The sequence below is a fragment of the Eubalaena glacialis genome, chromosome 14, assembly GCF_028564815.1.
Source record: "Eubalaena glacialis isolate mEubGla1 chromosome 14, mEubGla1.1.hap2.+ XY, whole genome shotgun sequence".
NCBI classification, from domain to species: Eukaryota; Metazoa; Chordata; class Mammalia; order Artiodactyla; family Balaenidae; genus Eubalaena; species Eubalaena glacialis.
Window position 1 is genome coordinate 78784625 of NC_083729.1, and position 22400 is coordinate 78807024.

The 22400-nt window shown below is 47.2% G+C and overlaps 1 protein-coding gene across 1 annotated transcript in view; it reads right to left on the reverse strand.

Moving 5' to 3' along the window:
* The window catches only part of TRABD2A (TraB domain containing 2A), a 56195-nt gene extending 36459 nt beyond the window's left edge, over positions 1-19736 (reverse strand). Inside the window, exons 1-2 of the mRNA XM_061210945.1 lie at positions 19458-19736; positions 10312-10872 (exon numbers count right to left, since the gene is read on the reverse strand). Coding sequence (XP_061066928.1) covers positions 10312-10872; positions 19458-19565 — 669 coding nt within the window. The 5' untranslated portion in view covers positions 19566-19736. The remainder of the gene's footprint in view (positions 1-10311; positions 10873-19457) is intronic.
* Positions 19737-22400: the final 2664 nt, after the last annotated feature.

Consider the following 22400-nt stretch of genomic DNA (forward strand, 5'->3'; position numbering starts at 1 on the left):
CTACAGTGTACTCAGCGCTGCTGGAACCCCCCTCGCCTCTCCCCATGGCACACACAGTTTTTCACCATGAGGTGGATACCTACAATGAGACACCTTTGAAATGATGCCAAAATCTGCCCCCAACCGCCCAAACTCTGCAACTTTACCCTGGGTCCTTATTATGGGCTGAATCGTATCCCCCCAAAATTCATGCTGAAGCCCTAACCCCCAGTACCTCAGAATGTGACTGTATTTGGGGAAGGGTCTTTAAAGAGACAAGTTAAAATGAGGTCACTAGGGTGGGCTCTAATTCAATATGACTGGTGTCCTTATAAGAACAAGAAATCAGATGCACCCCAATGTTCATTGCAGCACTGTTTACAATAGCCAAGACATGGAAGCAACCTAAACGGCCATCAACAGATGAATGGATAAAGAAGATGTGGTACATATATACAATGGAATATTACTCAGCCATTAAAAAGAATGAAATAATGCCATTTGCAGCAACATGGATGGACCTAGAGATTATCATACTAAGTGAAAGAAGTCAGACAGAGAAAGACAAATATCCCATAATATTGCTTATATGTGGAATCTAAAGAAAATGACACAAATGAACTTATTTACAAACCAGGAACAGACTCACAGACTTAGTGAACAAACTTATGGTTACCAGGGGGGAAGGGTGCAGGGGGAGGGATAGATTGGGAGTTTGGGATTGACATGTACACACGGCTATATTTAAAATAGGTAACCAACAAGGATCTACTGTATAGCACAGGGAAAGCTGCTCAACATTCTGTAATAACCTAAATGGGAAAAGAATTTGAAAAAGAATAGATACATGTATATGTATAACTGAATCACTTTGCCATTCACCTGAAACTAACACAACATTGTTAATCAACTATGCTCCAATATAAAATAAAAATTTTTAAAAACGAACAAGAGGGCTTCCCTGGTGGCGCAGTGGTTGAGAGTCTGCCTGCCAATGCAGGGGACACGGGTTCGAGCCCTGGTCTGGGAGGATCCCACATGCCGCGGAGCAACTAGGCCCGTGAGCCACAACTACTGAGCCTGCGCGTCTGGAGCCTGTGCTCCGCAACAAGAGAGGCTGCGATAGTGAGAGGCCCGCGCACCGCGATGAAGAGTGGCCCCCGCTTGCCGCAACTAGAGAAAGCCCTCGCACAGAAACGAAGACCCAACACAGCCAAAAATAAATAAATTAATTAATTAATTTTTTTTAAAAAAAGGAACAAGAAATTAGGACACAGACACACACAGAGGGAAGCCCATGTGAAGACACAGGGAGAAGACGTCCATCTACAAGCCAAGGAGAGAGGTCCTCAGAAGAAACCAACCCTGCTGACGCCTTGATCCCAGACTTTCAGCAGTCTCTAGAATTGTGAGAAAATTAATTTCCATTGCTTAAGTCACCCAGTCTGTGGCACTTTGTAATGCCAGCCCCAGCAAACTAATACAGCCCCTTATGTCCACTGAAGGTATTTAACAGCGATTCCCACTTCATGTCCTAGGGAATAGACCAGAAAAGCAAGATGAAAACTCCAGTCTTGTGCTATCACACAAGACCGACCCTTTACTGATCCTTCCCTCTTCTGCATATTCCTTCTCTCTCTCATTGCCCACTGTTTGTCTTTTCTCTCTTCCAGGCACTGGCACCTAGATTCTGAGCTGTCACACCCCAGAGCAGAGCAGGGAAAGGGGGAGGGGGAGGGCTGGGTGAGGTAGAGAAGGTGTGAGGTGGGAAGGGGAGGGCCAGAATCGGAGCCCAAAAGGAGGGGCTGACAAGGGGGAGTGGGGGCAGAGAGGCACAGCCAAGTATCAGGACCCTGAGCTTGGGTGCAATCACAAATTGTCTCAGATGTCTACAAACACTTTCTCTCTGCCCAGCACTAGGTTTGCAGGGTCATCCAGAAGCGGTTTTTCACCCTACAGCATCTCAACATCACTTCTGGACCTGAGGGGAGGTCAGAGATATCAGCAGTCCTGTTGGACAGCAGCCAGCCTATGACCATAACGAATGCCGACAAGGCTGCCTAGTCACAGACAGCACAGGGCATCCCCAGAGCTGGCCTCTCCCAGAGAAGTCGCTCAGCAGTGCCCTCACTGCTGATATTCTGCTCAGTGATAAGCAGCCTCACCTACCCAGACTCCCCTGGAGAGCAGAGGCTGGTAGGAGCCCAGTCAGGGAAGGCAGGAATGGGGTAACTTCACATTTCGTGATTCCAGGCCCCTGCTGAAGCTGGCGCCGGAGCCCTGCTCGCTCCCCTTTAAGTTCTGAGTGGCTGTGAATAAAAAGGGAAGGGCCTCAAGGAAGAGAGTGGGGAGGGAGGATGTCAGGGAAGCATTAGGAGGGAGAGAGGAAAACAGAGATGCCATAATGCCCATGGTGTGACATGATACAACATCCAACTCCAGGGTCCAGGACAGCCCCCCTTCTCCATCCCTAGGCCACAGAGCACCTCCACCTGCAGAGTTCTCACCTGGCTCCTTGCAGCGTCCCAGGTAACAGCTGCCCCAGTCCCACCTGGATACTTCCTCTTCCCCTTCCCCCTTTCCACCAAGCCAGGCAGACTCTGCCTCACCTAATCCTGCTCGGCAGGTGGATTCTTTGGAGGAGGGACAGACAGCTCTCCTCCCCCTCCTAAAGAGACACGCTGGGTGTTATTCCTAAAGTCTAGCGTGTTGTGGAGCTGATCCACCAAGAGCTGGCTGCCGGGGTTTCAGAGGAGCTCTCTACTCCCAGCCTGGTTCACCAGGATAGGACGCAGGGACAGTGGGGCCAAAATGCAGCATCCCTTGAAGTGCTTCTCTTACGACCCCAAAGGCGGCCAAGCAGGGTCAGATCCAGCTGAGGTCAGAACCCCAGATCCCACATGTGGGATCCATGCATGTGTACAAAAAGACCTATCTTTTTTAAGTTTGCTTTAGACTTTAGAGGGGCCGCCCAGAGCCAGGGGAAGGCAGGATCAACAACTGCTTTGTCTTTGAATCCCAAAAATGAGAAACAGCATGCCCAGCCCATGCTGAGTGCTTAAGAAATGTGTCCAAATAAAGACTAGCAGTAAAAGGAAAGATGACTCCCGAGCAGGCCTGTGCCCAGGTGGAAACACAGAGCTGAGTCTGTGGCGTCTGAACATCACAGCCAGCCACAGGGACACAGTCGATTCGATTTTCCATTTCTGGTCAAAAAATAAGAAATTAAGGGGATGGCCAAGGTGAAGACATGCTGTGGAAGACCCCGCTGGGGGAACTAGTGGCCCAGCCCAGACCTCCAATTTCTGAAGACTGTGCCCACCTACAACGCCTGGGTTGATGCTCTAGGTGAAAGCAGGGACAGGTTAATTCAAGGACGAGATGTCCCAGCTCCTGGGGCATTTACAGTAACTGCAGCACTTCGCCCTGCTCTGTATAAGAACACAAAAATATTATATGGCAATGTTGGGAAAGAATGTTAAAAAGCAAAAGAATGCGGTACAAGCAAAAAGATTGGATTTAATGTGAATTTTAAGATGTCGGTCTATATCTACACAGCCATCAGAAACGCTGTAATCAAGTTTTGTAAGTAACCGGCACACACTCATGTTGTATCCCGGTTTAGCCAAGGTATCCACAAGTTCACTGGTTTCCCGTTGCTCTTTCCAAGCTCTGCCCACTGAAATCAGACTTTCACACGTCCTACCTGGCTGACACATTAGCCAACAACCACTAGTGAGCACCTCCCACGTGCCAGACACCACATTAGGAGCTGGGGTACAAGGACCAAGACACCGCAGCCCAGCTTTGGAGGAGCCTGCCCCTTTGGGAGAGGCAGTCTTCAGGTCTCCTGCAGAGGCTGTCACGGGGACACTGAGAGGACAGCAGAGGGTCATCTCTGGACTTAGGAGGCCTTCACAGAGGACATAAGCCGAATCAGCTGTCGGTCAGAGGGACAGCATGGGGAGGGTTCCCAGCAGAGGGGACAGTGGGTGCCTACACTGAGCTCACATGCCTCCTTCACTAGGCTAGGAAGGATGTTCTTTCTTCTTTTTTCTTTTTTTGGCTTCCCCAACCAGGGATCGAACCCAGGCCCTCAGCAGGGAAAGCGCAGAGTCCTAACCACTGGAACATCAGAGAATTCTCGGAAGGATATTCTTGTTCACAAGCAAATCTGCCCATATTTTAGGAAGCAATTCCCTTTCAGAGATTTCACGTAGTTTTTTCCAGGTCTTTATTTTAAACCAAACCTATCAAGGAAAGGTAAAATGTCAAGATCTCCATCTTTTTTTAATTAAAGTATCATTGATTTACAATGTTGTGTTAGTTTTAGGCGTACAGCGAAGTGATTTAGTTACACATACATATCTATATATTCTTCTTTAGATTCTTTTCCATTATAGATTATTACAAGATATTGAATATAGTTCCCTGTGCTATACAGTAGGTCCTTGTTGTTTATTTTATATACAGTAATGTGTATCTGCTTATCCCAAGATCCCAATTTATCCCCTCCCTCCTTCCCCCTTTGGGAACTGTAAGTTTGTTTTCTATGTCTGTGAGTCTGTTTCTGTTTTGTAAATAATTTCATTTGTATCAAGATCTCCATCTTCAAGCACATTCCATCTCAATTATGGAAAATGTGGTCAATCTCAAAGATATGATCGCTTGCTTTTTATTGGAATTTATGACTAGGGAGCAGCAGAAACTCCCTCAGCAAATCAGACTGTAAATCTGGGCAGGTGGCAGCACTCAGAGGCAGAACTAGATTAGAAAACGGGAGACCAGGGGGCCAGGCCAGCCCTGCACAGTCTCACTGAGACCCCAGGCCATCCACCAGGGTCATTCCAACAGGAAACTGTCCCCCGCGGCTTCTGCTCGCTGACCCCCCCTCCCTTTTGCCGTGGCCTCTGGGAACAGAGACTTGCCAGCCTCACAGGGTTGTTCTTAAAATCCAACACACTGATGGGAGAAGATGCAGAGAGCCCTGCAAAGTACAAAACAAGGCACCGTGCGGTATTCCTGCAGTCAGCCTCCCCTGGGCCTGGCAGGTCCACCTCCTCCTCAAAGGATCTGACCCTCCTTCCTCAGGAAGCTTTCTTAGGCTGGCCAGCACCTCCCAACCTCCCACTCCTCCGACCTTCACCAACAATAGCCAAGGACGGAGAGATGGGGTATCCTTCTAGGAATTCACCCTGCCTCGCCAGCCAGACCACAGTCTCCTGGGGGCAGGGGCTGCCTCCCCGACTCCGCCCTGCCCTGGACCTTTCCAGTGCTCCACCCTAGAACCAGTTGTTTCTTCTATTAAGTGACTGACCCACCTAAAGAGAACTTGCTCCAAAGAAGAAAGATCCCCGTCTTCCCCAACACCCCAAAACTGTGACTCAGGAAAAGGACTTTTTCATAAGACCTGCAAGTATGTCCCCTGGATGAAACCACTGTTTAAGCCTTCACTTTGTGGGAAAAAAAAGGCGGGGTGCTTTTCAGCCAAAAGAGTGAGTTATTAGGGTCCTGGGGTAAAGAGGGTGGGAGCCGGTAGTGACACCTACTGCTGGACCGTGCAGTAGAAGAGTGATAGCAGACAGGGCAAATATGATATATGTTAGTGCCATCTATTGGCAAGAGTAAACAATAACAAAGGAATGATTCTTTGCTGACAGCAAGAGCACTGTTGTGTTTGCACAGGACTTTTACATCCAACTAACTGCCTCTTAGGATACTGGAAGTCCAGAGATGAGTTCTTGCACGTGGAAAGCAGAGGGCAACCCCAGACCTGTTGGCTGCATTCCTATTAGCTCTCAGATCCCAAGACTCAGACCGCAAACTCAAGTATGACTGGGTCCCAAGGACAGACCCCAATGCCAAGGGGACTGGGGCTGTCTCAAATTCCCACCCCACCCCACCCTGACATCCAGTCCCTCGCTGGGGAAGCAGGCAGGAGAATCCTGTGGTCGGACAGTCATTCCAGTCAGCTCCTCAGAGGAAGCCAGACAGCGCACCATGTCTGGATGCCTGGTGGTGCATGACCATGGAAATGGGATTTAGAAAGATCACTTCTCTAAGGAACCCGAAATCTTTAATGGGAGCCCACCTATGCAGAAGGGGAGGGAAGTGAGGTGAGACCCATGGCTGAGCTCATGTGCCTTCTTCACATAGGGAATGGCAATGCTGCCAGAAGTATCAAGCAGGCACAAACTTTGGATGAAAAAAATCAGGAGTCATAACCTGACTCCATCCTGCAGGATAAGGGTGGTGTCTGCCCTGAGATGGCAAGATCAAATCCATGGACAGGAAGTAGGCATTCTTCCCCTGATGCCAAATCAAAAAAACCAAAGGGAACAATTAGTTCTCAGATAGTAGAGAAGAGGTGAAGGGGAAGAGAGAAGGGAGAAAAATAATGGAATCATGAGGGATCTAGAACAGAGAGAGACTTTCTGTTCCCTTTCCAGGCAGAGTTACAAACTCCTTCAATCCCTTACCCCCCATAAAAGCTTACTGAGCATCTACTATGTGCCGACACAGCACTAAGTCCTAGGAAAACAGTGATGAGTCCTGCCCTTGAGAAGCTAGTTAGCTGTATTATAAAGACTTCAGGTTCGGGAGTTCCCTGGCAGTCCAGTGGTTAAGACTCCACACTTCCACTGCAGGGGGTACGGGTTCGATCCCCAGTCAGGGAACTAAGATCCCACATGCGGCATGGCGCAGCCAAAAAAAAAAAGACTTCAGGTTCTAGGGAGCAACAACCAGATTACACCTTATCTTTTTATGTAGCACCAAACTCAATAGGAATTCAATGGGTGTGCTGACTAAATGAATATAGGAATGGGTGGCTAGGAGGGTAACTCTTGATGAGCTCACACCCTGGTCCTTGAAGTTTAGGACCAGCTGGGCAGGGATGGTTTAATACTGAGAAATCTACAGATAGAGGTCAAACAAAGAAAGTCATAAGATTAAGACATCACTGAAAGTTGCTAAGAGAGTAAATCTTAAAAGTTCCCATCACAAGAAAAAAAATTTAGTAACTATGGATGGTCATGGATGTTAACTAGACTTATTGTGGTGGTCATTTCTCAATACATACAAATATCAAATCATTATGTTGTACATCTGAAACTAATATAATGTTATATGTCAATTATATCTCAATTTTTTTAAAAAACGTCACGAAAGATCACAACAGAAGCAAGAAAAAAGATCTTGATGAAACTCAACAACTGCTTCTGATAAAAGTCCCAGCAAAACAGAAATTCAAGTATGTTTCATTCACATCATAAATACTAATCAACTAGCAGCACCATGTTTAATGGTGAACTATCAAAGGCTTTCTCATTCAAGTTAGAGAAAGGAAGGATGCCTGATCTTCCCACTACTACTTAATGCTGTTTTAGGCATCCTAGCCAACACATTAGGGCAAGAAAAAGAAATGAGACAAACTGTGGAAAGATGGACACCAAATAGTTATTTATCAATGATATGTCTGAACACTAAGAAAACAAGAGAATCAACTAGCATTGTTAGCATACAAGATTTCAATTAAGTGGTTAAATTAATATATAAAAATTAGTAACCAGCTGGAAAATATGAGAAAAGAGTCTTTACACCAACAAAGTTTATATTAAAAACAATGAATAAACTTATGAATTGAGCAAAATCTAGATCAAGAACACTCCAAAGTTAAAAAGAGGACTAAACTGAATGGAAAGGATAACATGCTCCTGGATTACAGGACTTAATGTGAGGAAAAGTCTCAGTTCTTCCCAAATTGATCTAGAAATTAACAAAATCTTAATCAAAATGGTTTTAAGAATCATTAAGGAAAGCAACATCATTATCCATTTTTTAATATAGCATAAAGTGAATGAATGTCATATTGACACAGAAATAGGCAAACAGTACAATGAAACAAAATGGAAAGTCCAGAAACAGAGAGAGAGAGAGAGAGAGAGAGAGAGGGAGTGTGTGTGTGTGTGTGTGTGTGTGTGTGTGTGTGTGTAATGGTGATATGCTAAAAACAAAGACCATCTAAATCAATGGAGAGAAGCTGACCCAGACCAGTTCCACCAGAAGGGGCAGCCATAGCCATTTAGAGTCCCCAGAGATGGGCCCTGACCTGGCATGTGGGCAGAAAAAAAAAAAAAAAAGGAAGAACTACAGAAAGGATTGTGACAGAACAAGGAGGAAGGAACCAACCACCCCTCAAATGAGCAGAAGACAGGGGCCCTAGGGAATGAGTTAGGTTTCGTCTTTTATCAAAATGAGTACAAATGATCTTGCTTACCGAGAAGGGAGACTCCATCAACCACCACCCCAGAAGGGAGACTCCATCAACCACCACCCCAAAACTCGGATGGAATTCTACAATTCTACACAGCAATGAGAACGGTCCATGGACAACTATACACAGCAACATGAGTGAATCACAAAGGTAATGCTGAGCGAAAGAAGCCAAGCACCAAAGAAGCATACTGGATGACTGCATTTATGTGAAGTTCTAGAAATGTCAAACTAATTTATGCTCAAAGATTTTCAGGACAGTGCCGATCCTTGGGGTGGGGATGGGGGTAGGACTGAAGGGCTTCTGGGAAGCTGGAGCTGTTCTGTTTCCTGCCCTGGCCTGTGTTTGTGAAAATTCATCAAGTGCAATTTTCTATAGAGTTATGCTGCGATGAAAACTTTACACTAACTTTCTGGGGTGATGGAAATGTTCAACGTCTTGATCTGGTAGTGGGAGTATGCATATGCTAAAATGCACTGAGCTGACACTTAGGTTGTGAGGTGGGGAGGGGAGGGATGGACTGGGAGTTTGGGGTTAGTATATGCAAACAATTACATACAGAATGGACGGACAACAAGGTCCTACTGTACAGCACAGGGAACTATTTTCAATGTCCTGGGATAAACCATAATGGAAAAGAATAAAAAAGAATGTGTATATGTATACCTGAGTCACTTTGCTGTACAGCAGAAATTAACACATTGTAAATCAACTATACTTCAATTAAAAAAAGGTTTTATAAGAAATTTAGTTTGTAAATATTAAATACCTATATGATCCTTAAGAATGTCACGAAATCAACATGACACCCTAGTGTATAACTATACTATAACTACAGTGCTTAAAATATCTCATAAATGTATCACCTTAAGAGATAATACACACATGCATGCAAAGGTATCTTGCTCAAGCTAGTATTTTACTTCCAAGCCTTTGTCTCCCAGCAACTGGAAGTATGAAAGAAGGCTTTGGCTCAGGTAAAAATGCTCACAAATTTCAAACCTGTAAGGTCAAAATCAATGAGCCTTTAAATCAAAGCACCTTTCTTTTTCAAAACACTTGTATTAGATGCAGACATTGAAAAAGTTAGAATATTGGCTTTGCAGGTTTCCAAAACTATACAAGAAAACTCCCCTAGGAGACCAACAAAATTAGCGGTCCCCTATCTTATCTATAAATCTCAACATGCCAAACAAACTATATTTTAGCATCTGAGTATTTATTAATATTATAGAATTTTACCAAGGTAAATTCCCTAAAAATTTTATTATCAATTCAGGAACGGCATTTTTATGCTGTTGAATGTTCTTAAACCTTTAAATAGCAATCCAATTTCAATATTTCGAGATCCGCTAAGGCCTGGATGATTGGATTTTATTCTGCACACCAACATCCCAAGCCAATCACTGAGACTATCTGCAAAACAAGAATACTTACTTCATGTTGCAAAATTCCCACTGACCCCTAGAGGTATCTAAGGCACTTTAAAACATCAACAGCAACAAGAAACTTCACCAAAATAATGACACTTTAATAAAGTATTTCTTGTCTTATGAGAAGTGAAGAACTTCTTGAAAATCAACCTAAATTCTAATGCCCTGGGGTAGGATCTCTAAACGATGGGTACAGGACCATAACTCTGCCTTAGAAAGGAATGTCCTGGGGCGCATGTGCTGAAGAGAGACAGCAATGATCTCAAAGGGACTGATGTTATCTGAAACAGCCACGGCCGGTATCATTTGTGATCCAGGCCACACCCCGTGACAGCCAGTCTGGCTTTCACTTTCCTAAACAACGACCTGAATTAAAATGAGTAACAAAAGCATGCAATACTTGCTGGGATGACAAGAAAAAACAAGTTTTCTTTCTTGATAATACACAGATAAGTGACATAAGTGACTGACAGGCTTATTTTTTCATCCGTAGAATAAATTTCTTGAGCAAAGACAATTGCTAGGTCAACTGTGCTTCTGGTCTATTTCCTGTAGTCTTGTAATTCAATAGGTTCAGCCACACAGTCAACTGCCACCAAGTCCTACACGCAAAGAGGGTCTTACCTGTGAGAAGTTCAGTCCATTCAACGGATGGCACTGCTCTTGCACCTTCTCCACTGCCCCCGTCTGTTTCCTCAGCCGCTCAGCCTCCTGGGCAAGGTACAGGTCTAAGACAGGCACCCCACGGGACTTGATGTCCACTTCGGTCAGGGAGTTGACCATGAGCATCACCCAGACGGGCCTCTTCCGCTCCCAGTTGCCCGCGATGGCATTGAACAGGTAGTCTGCGTAGAGACCCTTACTATGCTGGTCAGGCATCATCCACGAGGGCATCATGAGCTTGACGTACTCAAGGTGGCACTTAAGGTGGCAGTAAATGTCCCTGGGGAGCACGTCCTGGAGGTTCTCACCTCGTGGCAGCATCTGACAGCTGGTGAGGGCTGAGATAGTGGAAGGGTCCGTGAGGTCCAGCTCAAAGTACACGATGCTGCTCTGCTGAAAAGCCTCCTTGGAATTGTCCGGGATGAAGTCCCAAACCCGGGTGTACGGGACATGGATCATGCCAAAGAAGTAAGACGGCGGGTCTCGCTTTATGGTCCACAAGAAGGAATTCAACTCACTTTGCTAAAAGGAAAAGAGACAACATCAAGGCATGATATGGAGGGACAGGAACCTGAGAGGTAAATTAGAGAGACAAGTCACCCTGCAGGAGAAAAATGATCAAAATAGAGCTAAGACTTTTGAGTCCAGGAGGATTCACCTACCAGGAGCAGCAGTCCTCAAAGCAGACTGAATTTCAGCATCCCTTCCCTTTTCTCATCAAAATGTTGATTAAAGATGAGAAAGCAATCCAATCACCAGCTTTGAGTTTGCCCCATGCCTGCTCTAGCAACTGGACAGGAGTTAAAGAGGGGATTCTCAAGGGACTACAAGGATGCACCTGGTACAGGTAAGGGACACCTGAGGAGCCCACTGTTACCTCCCAGGCACACCTGGTGGTTTCTACTTCTTCAGATCTCAAATTCAACAACCCCAGAGGCAGAGTCTCTCAACTCTGGCTGCACATTTGGAATCACCTACAAAGCTTCTAGAAGTCCGATATCTGGGTCTCATCCCAGATCAATCACAATGGGATCTCTGGAGGTGAGATAAGAGGTGATATTTTTAAAGCTTCCCTGGTGACTCCAATGCACAGCCAAGATTGACTCTGCAGTCCTAAGAAGCCCCTGATTGCACAGTTTGCCCCTGTCCCTTTAGGACATACATTGTCCTGCATTTCTCTCTTACAAAAGCCTTCTGGTTCAACAGCAGAGAACTGGATGGTTCCACGATCTCTCCCAACAGTCTTATAGGCTGAGCAGTGGTTACATCCTGAGGCCAAGCCACTTTGCCCTTTGGCCCTGAGTGTCTCTCAGTCTCAACAGCGGGCATTTATGAAACATCTGTTTATTAAGAGCTACTGTACAAAGAGGTGCACAGGGCAGTCCTCAAGGAGTTCAAGTGTAAAGGTCAGATATACGCATGGGGCGAGCCCCACATCAAGCAACCCAGAAATGTGAAAATCCAGGTTTTATAGGAAAGAATATTTGGAATTCATTCTCTTTACAAAGGCTTCATTTCAGCAGCCTTTTAAGTAGCATGCTTTCCTGGATTGTGGGGTTTCAATTTACAGTCAGCTTTCATTATGTGTCATAGTTATGTTCTATAAAATCACTGTGAACACTGAATTACCGGATACTGAACCACTGCTCCTAGGGGGAACACAGGGTTAGGTTCCTGCGAGCCTCTGGTCACAACGTTTTAGTCAACAGAGCAATACATAACCTTGTTTTATGTTTTATGTGTGCTTCTGTTGAAAAGCACCTTCTTTAGTATATTTTGTTGACTCGTGAACATTGAACTCACAGCCAACAACACCGTAACTCATGCCTGCATGAAGCTCATCTAACTCATGTATTTTCTCCCTAAGGCACATCACTGCCCTCCTGTGCTTAGGAACACTAGACAGCACTTCATTTTAAACAGTGAAATCACCTCCAAGAAGCACAAAAATGCAAAAAAAATGTGGCACTAAGTAAGCTACAAAAAGTACACTTGTTTACTTGTTTCTAGTTTGAGGGGTGAAAAGACAAGCCAGAGCACTGACTTATTCGACCTCCGCTGGGAGCCTGTGCATCCGGCCACTCAAATTTTTCACAGTTCTGGGCACATCTGCACGTGAACGTGAAAGCACCACAAGCTTGGGGTTAACAATTTTAGCAAGTTGGCAAATTCACAAACATGAAATCTACAAATAATGAGGGTCAACTATATTTTCACTTCTGTGTCATTGTTTCAGCAGCAGCAACCTGGTCTCAAATGAAATATTACACAGACTCTCAAAATATAAGACCGATGAGGGTGGAACTGGCTGAAGCAGGGGCCCTACTCTCTTCAGCCTGCTCTTCTCCACCTGTCCCCCTGTCACCTTCACAAAAACACCACGGGACCACTCAGAGGAGAGCAGAGGCAGGGAAACATGTGGGCTGGGGTGACATAACAGCAGGGGGAGGTCACGGGCCAACAAGCCCACAACTCTCCACAAAGGACATTGGCTAAGCAGTCTGAGCAGTGCTGGCCACAGGGGAACAGGCCTGGTGCCCCAGAAGGGACTTTTCCAAAGAAACTAGAAACCCTGATGTTAAATAAAATCTTCCAATTGGGAAACGAGACCTCAGTTTTCTCAAAACACCATGTGCACCAGACAGAGCTTATCTCATTAGCCTCCAGCCTGTGACCTTGCTTTTTAAAGTATTCAAATCATAGTTCTACTCACACACCCAGCTTTTCAAGAATGCACTAATTATGCTCAACTCTGCTTCTGTCTCAGCCACCCCACTGAGATTTTTTTTTTTTTCGCCGTGCTACATGGCTTGCAGGATCTTAGTTCCCCAACCAGGGATGGAACTCAGGTGGTGAAAGTCAGATAATAACCCCTATCATAAGTAATGGTAATAAACAAGTTAGACAAGTAAAAGTTAAATGACTGAACAAATGAGAGAAAGAATACATTTTTTAAATAATTTTTAAAACCTGTTAACGGTTGAATTAGTATTAAGAGATGAATGGTGTACAGGGTCTCCAGCCAGTCCTCAGGCATCCTCTTAGGGAGTAATGAGAGTCCCCAGGGTTATTTAAATACTACTTCAAAAAGCCACATGGAAACTGTAGTCTACCGAAAAATCGTTGCCAAAGGCTAATTAAGCAATCAAACGTCTCACTGTTGGTTAGAATTAGATCAAGCTGGTAGAAAAACACTGGTTAGACAGTAATCAAAAGCTGAGGTTGACAGTTATGCCTTTGGTTAATTTTAAATGGGTAACAGAATAATTACCTTTAAATGCAACTGGTTTGCTAGAGGTGGGCTTCCAAGCATAGGTTTAGTTTGTTTTATTTGTTCATTTTAGTGGGAAGAGTTGGTGATCAAAGGGGTCCTGGATGATGATATGATTGGAGACCACTGACCTATACATCTGGTCACACAAGTTCCACACAATCTACCAAAGGACTTCTACACAGTTTCCAACTGGAGACATGGCAAATAGTTGAAATATTATTATTAAGCACATGGGCACCTGATTCATTGTCATCTATCAGGAGACCATGATAGTAAACAAATATATTCCAAGAAAAACCAAACCCATACTGCAGGATCATAGCGTGGGGTTGGTGGGGAGTGGTGAGGGGGTGTTTCATTTTGGTTTGGTTTTGGTTTGTTTTCACCCAACACACTTAATGTCCCTAATGTCCCATCCTACCTCAAAACGCCTACACTTCTCTTCAGGAACAAAGTCTGTTCAATTACATGTATCCATTCTTAGTTTCTTATTTATTTTATTGTTGTCTTTTCAACCAGTATGAGTCTAGAAATAGGGTTGTTGTGTGATCTTTTCACTGAAAACTGCTCAGGTTTTTTTTATATACAATATTTTTCTAAGAACATTTCTTGGTTGATGATTTTTTTTTGATATTTATTTATTTGGTTGCACCAGGTCTTAGTTGCAGCTCGCAGGCTCCTTAGTTTCGGCTCGATGGCTCCTTAGTTGTGTCATGCGAACTCTTAGCTGTGGCACGCATGTGGGATCTAGTTCCCTGACCAGGGATTGAACCCGGGCCCCCTGCATTGAGAGCGTGGAGTCTTAACTCCTGTGCCACCAGGGAAGTGTCTGCTCAGGTTTTTTAAAAAACAGTACTCATGTTCTGGCATCTAGCCATGCACTGACAGTAATGATGCTGAAAGCAGCTGGCTGATATTGACTGTTCGCTGTGTGCCAGGCACCATCCAAGCGTTGCACATGGATGGTTCTGCTGCATTTGTTCAACACTCATTTCTTTCCCAACTATCAATGCTGTGCCCACCAAGTGCCAGGCACGGCTCTAGGCATGAGGCACTAGGAATACAGCAGTGAATGAAGTATGGGTCTCTGCCTCCGGTATGTTAATGGTAACTGCTGAGGAGAACACAGAAGCAGAAGGGGAACAGGAAGTACTGGTGGAGGAGGGATGTTGTCTTAAATAGGGTGACCAGGGAAGTCCCTGAATGTCCAGTAGGTCATTTAAGCCTTGCCGTGAAGGAGGTAAGAGGTCAAAGTACAGAACTATCTGGGAGAAGAGCAATCCCTCCAAGAGGAGGCGCCAGCAAGTGCAAAGACCCTGGGGCAGAAAGGCCCTCAATGTGTTGGAGGAGCAGGAAAGAGGCCAGCATGACTGCAGCTGGACGGCTCAAGAGGCAGGCAGGAGGCAAAGGTCAGAGAGGTCAACAAGGCCTGGCCGCACAGGGCCCCCGAGCTCCTGGAAGGGTGGAGGCTTTTATGCTGAGTAGGATGGAAGCTGGTGCAGGTTTTTAATGAGAGAAGTGAAATGAGCTGAGTTCATGTGTTGACAGGATCACTCTGGCAGCTGTGATGAACAGACTACTGAGAGATGAGGGCAGATGAAAGAAGGTCAGTTAGGAAGTTACTGAAATGACCCAAGTGAGAGAACAGAGCAGTAGTGACAGACTTGATGAGAAGTGATAAGAGATGAGATTCTGGCTGTATTCTGGAAGCAAGAGCCAACAGGATTTGCTAATGAATCGGTTAATTAAAAGGATGAAGTTACCATCACCCCAGATGGAGAAGATGGGGTAGAACAGGATTCGAGAGAAGGTCAGAAGTTCGGTGCTGGTCCTGTTGAGTTGAAATGTCAAGCAGACATCCAAGTGGGGAGGTCGAGTGGCTAGGCGGATGCATGAGTCTGGAGTCTGGGAGAGATCTGGGGCCCAGATGAAAATCTGGGTGTTGTCATCATTTCGATGTTATTTAAAGCCATAGGACTAGATGAGATCTCCAAGGGACTAAGTGCAAACAGGAGAGAATGGGTCTAGAAATGGTCCAACCTTGTGAAGTCAAGGGAAAGAAGAGAAGCCAGAAAAAGAGAAGTGGCCAGCGAGGTAGCAGGGAAAATCAGAAGAACAGGAAGCCCACTGAAGGAAGAGCTTCGGGGAGGAGACAGTAAGCCAGTGGGTTGGGTGTGGTTGATGGACTAAATAAGTCGAGGATTTGGGCAACTGACCTCTGGTTAGAGCGACCCGGAGGTCGCTGGCGACCCAGACAAGAACGGTTTTGGTGGCATGGTGCAGGTGAACGCCTGCCCGATGCCCACATAGGCAAGATGGGGAAGAGAGGAAGAGGGAGGATACACACCTAAGTAAGACACTGGCTGTTTCCAGACGGAGACATCGAGGCCTTGAGATGTTTATTATGCTACCGAAGGTCTCATAGCTACTAAGTAGTGGATCCAGGATTTGAAGCCAGGCAGGCTGGCTCCTGAGCCCCAGGTTTTAAACACCGTATCAGGCGGCCTTAGCATGCAACAGACATCCCTCGCGATTCAGACTTACATCTTTTTCAATTCGTGCTCTGCTAGGTGTACCATCGCTCGGGAGGACCACCTGACTCCACATCTAGAGAGGTTCTGTCCAGCTCCCCATCTTGGGCCTCAGTGACCTACCCAGATGAACCCACACTGACATCTTTAACTCCTCAGGGGGCCATCCTTTCCCATTCTCTCTTTTCGGGATAACACAGCTTGGGAGGTGGGGGGCTTTTCCACTTTTTTTTTTTTTTAAGCCAGGGGTTTTAAAGTGGTTTTAAAGAAATGATCCTTGTCTTGTGGAGTTTCTTCAATACATGGAGTTCTGTTCTGACCCAGGAGGGCACCCTGTCTCCCACTCTGGCTACTGATACCTCTCTACCTGGCCCTTCTGAAAGGCGAGTCTTCAGGGCTTCTGATCAGGGAGCTCTTACCTTGCCTTTGCCCACAGGTGAGCCCCTAGACTGCTGCACTGATCTTAGGGGTGCAGCTGCCCCTGCCTCACACCGACACCCTCAGGGGAAGGGCTATTTGTCTCCATAAAAGAAAAACAAAATGGCTCTACCACCCCCCTTTCACTGTAACTGTGGCCCCTACATGCTACTAGAGGGAACCATGTATCTTAACATTCTGATGATTTCAAAGGAAAAAAAAAAAAAAACTTAACACCATGAACAGGTTTCTTTTAAAAGAAAAGGACATGTCCATGGATGACAGAGACACACGAAGTTCTGCGGACTGAATCACCTCACCGGAGATTTTAACACACATGTGTAATCCATACAATGAAACAAAGTAGCACAATGACAGCTTGTGTAATGTGGGCTAAATCCCTAAGCCACGGGCCCCCTCAGCTCTTCCCATCCAGCTCCTGGACCTGAGATAACTGCTCTTTTCCAAGAGGACCCTTCAGCAGACCAGCTGGAATGATATTAAAGTAAGTTGGCTTTAGTTTGCCCTTTTCATTCGACAAATATTTAGCATCTGCTATGGCCAGGCACTCTTGTATGCACTGGGGATGCAGCAGCAAACAAAAATTCCTATGCTTATGAAGATTGGGGCGGGGGGGCGGGGCAATAAACAAACATTTTTATCAGATGGCAGTTAAGTGCTACACAGGAAAATAAAGTCGGAAAAGCAGATAGGAGGGCGGGGTGGCCGGGGAATGGGGGGGGTGACATAATCTTTAATAGGTAATCGGGAAGGGTCTCAGAGAGAATTTGAGCAAAGCCCAGATGGAAGTATGGGAGCAAGCATGCGGATATTGGGTGAAGAAACAGCAAATGTGAAAGGACGCTAGCAGGAATGGTAGAACACTCCAGAACTGTGTTTGAGTGTTGATAAGGAACAGACTCAACCTGTGTGTTGCTCTGGGTAAAGCCTGCCTTGTCTGTGGCGGACTTTGGCTCAGAAGACCTCTCTAATGATTAACGAAAGTTGAAAACCAAGCCAGCTATCAAGCCACAGTCCTTCCAGAAAGCTACAGGAAGCTGCCACACCGGATGGGAGGCTGGATTCCAGAGCCTCACTCTACAATCTCAACACCTCAACCCCCTGGGGGACCCACCCACAGTGCCCTCTACAGCCTGCAGGTCAAGCAGACAGCCCTGCCACTGACTGACCTTCTGACCTCCACACAGGACAAGGCAGTTTGCCCACAGAATAGAACATTGATTCTCAAAGTGTGGTCCAGGGACTTGTGAATGTCCCCAAGTCCCTTTCAAGCAGTCTGTAAGATCAGAGCTATTTTCATAATAATACAAAGGTATTTTCCTCTTTCATTCTCTCACAAGTGTACAAACAGAATTTTCTAGAGGCTACAAGTCTCTAGATAACATCACCCTTCGACAGTCAATGGCATGTGTGCTTGTGTATTCTTGCATTTTATTAATATTTCTGTTAACCCACACAAGTGTTTTACTATGAGACCAAAAAGTATGAGAACTGACAGAACAAAAGACCCACGAAGACAGATTCAACAGAAGGGAGAAACAGAGACCTTATCAAGACTCACTCGATAATATTATTACGAGTTGGTAACAGATTCGCAAAACTGCAAGGCACTCTGCTTTCATATGATACGATGGACTTCTGCCTTGTATAACAAGCCCGCAGCTGCCACACCGCAGCAGAGTTTGGAACGATCCCTGGTGAGGATTTCCCTCTTCAGCCTCCGCGCGTCCGCAGCCCTGGGCGCCCTAGGAACACAGTGCAGCTTCCCGGGCAGCCCTGTGCGCCAGGAACGGCTCAGTGAGGTCACCTTCTCCCTTGCTGTGGTTAAGACGATGAATAAAATCACGGAGGGAAGTGGACGCGGCCCCGGATGCTGCGCAGGTGTCACCGAAGGTGGGCAGACCCCTGAACTCCGGCACCCGGCGTCCGAGGGCGCTCAGTCTACGATCACCCTCCCCAGCGCCAGGGATCCACAGAGACTGGACCCACCGATGCAAACTCGCAAAAGTCAACTTCCACGGAACTCAGAAGAGAGGGACTTCAGACCTGCAGAAAATTCCGAGCGTAGGAAAATTGATCAGGAAATGGAAACGCTCTTCTCGAAAGAGGTTCAGCCCCGGAGACGCCAGATCTGCCGGGTTTCCGTTCGGCTTCTGTTCGTATAGGGCTGGGTGGACACGGGCAGGTCACTGGGGCTCTCACCTCGGCTCCCCTCACCCCAAAACGCTGAGGCGAAGATCTAAGGAGACGCCAGGTGCGTGAACGCTAGGCTGTCAGACCTGGTCTCTCTCTCCACGAACGCGCTCTGTAACCTGGAGCACAAAAGTCCCTCTCTGAGCCTCAGTTTCCCACATCAGTAAAACAAGGGGGATGGCTTCAGCTCCCCCCACATTCCTCCTAACTCAGGCACTGAATAGACGAAGGTTAAATCAAGCAGCTGCTGGGGGCTATTACCATTTCGAAACGAGCAGAAATGAAACGCTAGGGACGAGCAGGCAGAACAAACTTCAAAGTAAATGTGCCCAAGTCCCGGGCCCACTGGGTCTTCAAGGATTCGTCCCTCAAACGCCAGCGAAGCAGGCTGGCGAGACCGGGAGACCCGGCCCGGGACTCCCTTAGGCTGACGAATGGCGAGGGCTGGGGGACAGGGTCTCGTGTGGCCGGAGTTCTGCGCCCCCGCCGGAAAGGGGAACCCGGGGGCTCGGCGGGAAGCGCGAGCTAGGAGGCGCCGCCGTGCAAGGTGGGAGCCCGGCCCGCTGAGTCGGCTCGGGGTCCAAGAGCACGGGGCTCAGTGCGGCTGGGAAGGTAACCACCCCCAGGAGGTGCCGGGAGGCCGCCGCGCCCGCGCCCGCTGCGCGCCTTACTTGGGGCTTGAGCTTGCAGTTGGCGGAGGCGGGCGCGCCGCGCGGAGGGGCTGCGCTCGCGGGCAGGAGGCAGAGGGTCGGCAGCAGGAACCAGCTCCAGGGACTCATCCTCCTCTCGGCGGCTCCGAGGCCTGGGGCGCAGAGGGAAGGAGGGACCCAACAGTGGCCTCCCGGCTCGGCTAGCCGGCGGCCGCGGGGCTGCGTACTCGCCCGGCGCCCGCCATGGCGCGCCGGGCTCGAGGGCCCGGGGGCGCTCGCCCACTTCCCCGCGCCTCTCGCCGGCTCTCTCAGCGGTTAGCGCGACCGCCTCCGGGCGGGGCTCACCCGCAAGCCCGGAGGCGGCGGCCACGTGAGGCCGAACCCCGACCCCGCCCGACCCCGCCCAATCCCTCCGCCGCCCGTCTGCCCCGCGCGGAGGCAGCCGCGGGATGCGCGGCCCCGGTTCTCCCGATCAAACCCTTCCCCGGCCGCCGGCCACCCCGTGAGACGGCCAGAAGGGAAAAGTGAGGCTCTAGGACTGTCTTCTAAATTCAACCGAAAATCGTACTAGCTCCTGCCCTTACGTCTGCGTTCACGCTGCCAATTCTGAGGGTGGCTCTTGATGGAAAGAAATAGACCAAAGAAGTAAATGAAAGGCTATTTTTGAAGGCAAGTTCAGGTAAACAAAGGCAATCGCAGGGAAGTTTTATCTGTAAAAGAGGGGACTAGTCAGTGTGTACATTCAGTTAAAACCCGGAACAACGAAAGCCGGCAGTCCATTAAGTGCCCTCTTAAGGGATTTGGGAGAGTAATAGGAAGGATTAACAGCGAACTCGAAGGATTACTGCGAAGATTAAATGAGGACATTTAGGACGCACATAATAGGTCTGCAAAAAGTGGTCGCTCTCGTTCCGCTCTAAACTCCCCAAAGGGTTTTTTACAGCAGTGACCCTTCAGGAAGAAAAAGTTATAAAAGCAACTGGGTGTGCTCGGCCTCTCCCACCTCCCACCCAAGGCCTGGGTGCACTCCACCACCTCCCTTTACAGCCCAGACCCCTGCCCGATTAACTTCTGAGTGGCGTTTAACGGAGCATTCGAAGGCAGGGTATCTTGTTTTAAGTCCCCGTCCATTTTGGGAATCTGATGTAAACTTTGGAGGATCTTGGGGGGGGGGGGCGGGGCGATTTTCTCACAGTGGGAGGAGGAGTTTTCTGAGCCTCCGGTGCCCATCAGCAGTACTCCAGTTAAGAACACCAGGTTTTTGCTTGTTTGTTTGTTTTTTGTTTGTTTTTTGTTTTTGAGTGTGATGGTTGGTGGCACTTAGAAGTCAAATATCCCTTCCATAGTTTGTTCTCCTTCAGCTGGAGTTAGTTTGCCAACCAGACTGTGGAAAACAAAGAGTGCTGTTGTGGTTTTTTGGGTTTTTAAAATTATTTATTTATTTTTGGCTGTATTGGGTCTTCGTTTCTGTGCTAGGGCTTTCTCTAGTTGTGGCAAGCGGGGGCCACTCTTCATCGCGGTGCGCCGGCCTCTCACTATCGCGGCCTCTCTTGTTGCGGAGCACAGGCTCCAGACGCTCAGGCTCAGTAGTTGTGGCTCACAGGCCTAGTTGCTCCGCGGCATGTGGGATCTTCCCAGACCAGGGCTCGAACCCGTGTCTCCTGCATTGGCAGTCAGATTCCCAACCACTGCGCCACCAGGGAAGCCCAAACCCCAGGTTTTTAAAAGGCAAGTTTTTCAAGCTTTCATTCAGGTTTTCCACATTTGTGTGTGTGTGTGTGAGAGAGAGAGAGAGGGAGGGAGGGGGAGACAGAAGGAGGGAGAGGGGGAGAGAGGGGGAGGGGGAGGGGGAGAGGGGGAGGGGGAGGGGGGGAGGGGGAGGGGGGAGGGCAGGGGGAGAGGGGGGAGGGGAGGGGGAGGGGGGGGAGGGAGAGGGGGGAGGGGAGGGGGAGGGGGGAGGGGGGAGGGGGAGGGGAGAGGGGGAGGGGGAGAGGGGGATTGAGAGAGAGATCTCAAACTTTTCCCTGTTCTAAATTCGAGTGAGGATTCGAGTGAGGATTTGCTTTCTGGAGTTGACTCTCTCTCCTGTCTTGAAATGACTCCTTCGTTTCAGCCCGGCGGCAATCATTGGTCCCCAGCCAACCCAGAAGGCGGCCTGTCTGGGTTTTCAAGGTGCCAGCGCTGCCACCTACTGGCAAAAGAAGTTCTCTCTGGTTGTGAGATGCAAGCATCAAGAACTCAAAAGGAAGTAATTAACTATTATTTCATACTCTTTCCCCCACTCCAAATGAATTCTCATCCAATCAGCTGTGGCTAGAGGGAAGAGGGGGAGGAATAATGTGTCAGAAAACATGACTGAACTTGTTAGTCTTCTTACTGTCTCTTTTCTGTTCCTTTGATTTCTACTCCTACCTTTATTATTTCCTTCCTTCTACTTACTTTGGAATTACTTTGCTCTTCTTTTTCTAGCTTCTTAAGGTGGAACCTTAGATCACTGACTTTTAAACTTTCTTCTTTTCTAATATAAATATTTACAACTATAAATTTCCCTCAAAGCACTGCTTTAGCTGCATCACACAGATTTTTGAAAAGATTTATTTTCATTATCATTCTGTTGGGAGTACTTTCTAATTTCCCTGGTGATTTTTTTTTCTTTAAACATGGATAACTTAGCAGTATGTTACTTGACTTCCAAGTTATGGATTTTTCCTAGATATTTTGTTGTTATTGATTTCTAATCTAGCTCCATTATAATTATACTTTATATAATTTCAAATATTTTAAATTTGCTAAGATTTATTTCAAGGCCCAGAATATAGTCAGACGCTGAGTTTGAAATGTCTAGTATATGGATAACTTTGTTTGGTTCTAACATTTTTTAGGTGGACCTTCCTGCCTTAGTCAGACCCATCATTAAGGAAGATTTATTCTGTAAGACACTCAGTGTCCAAACATTCAGTAGAA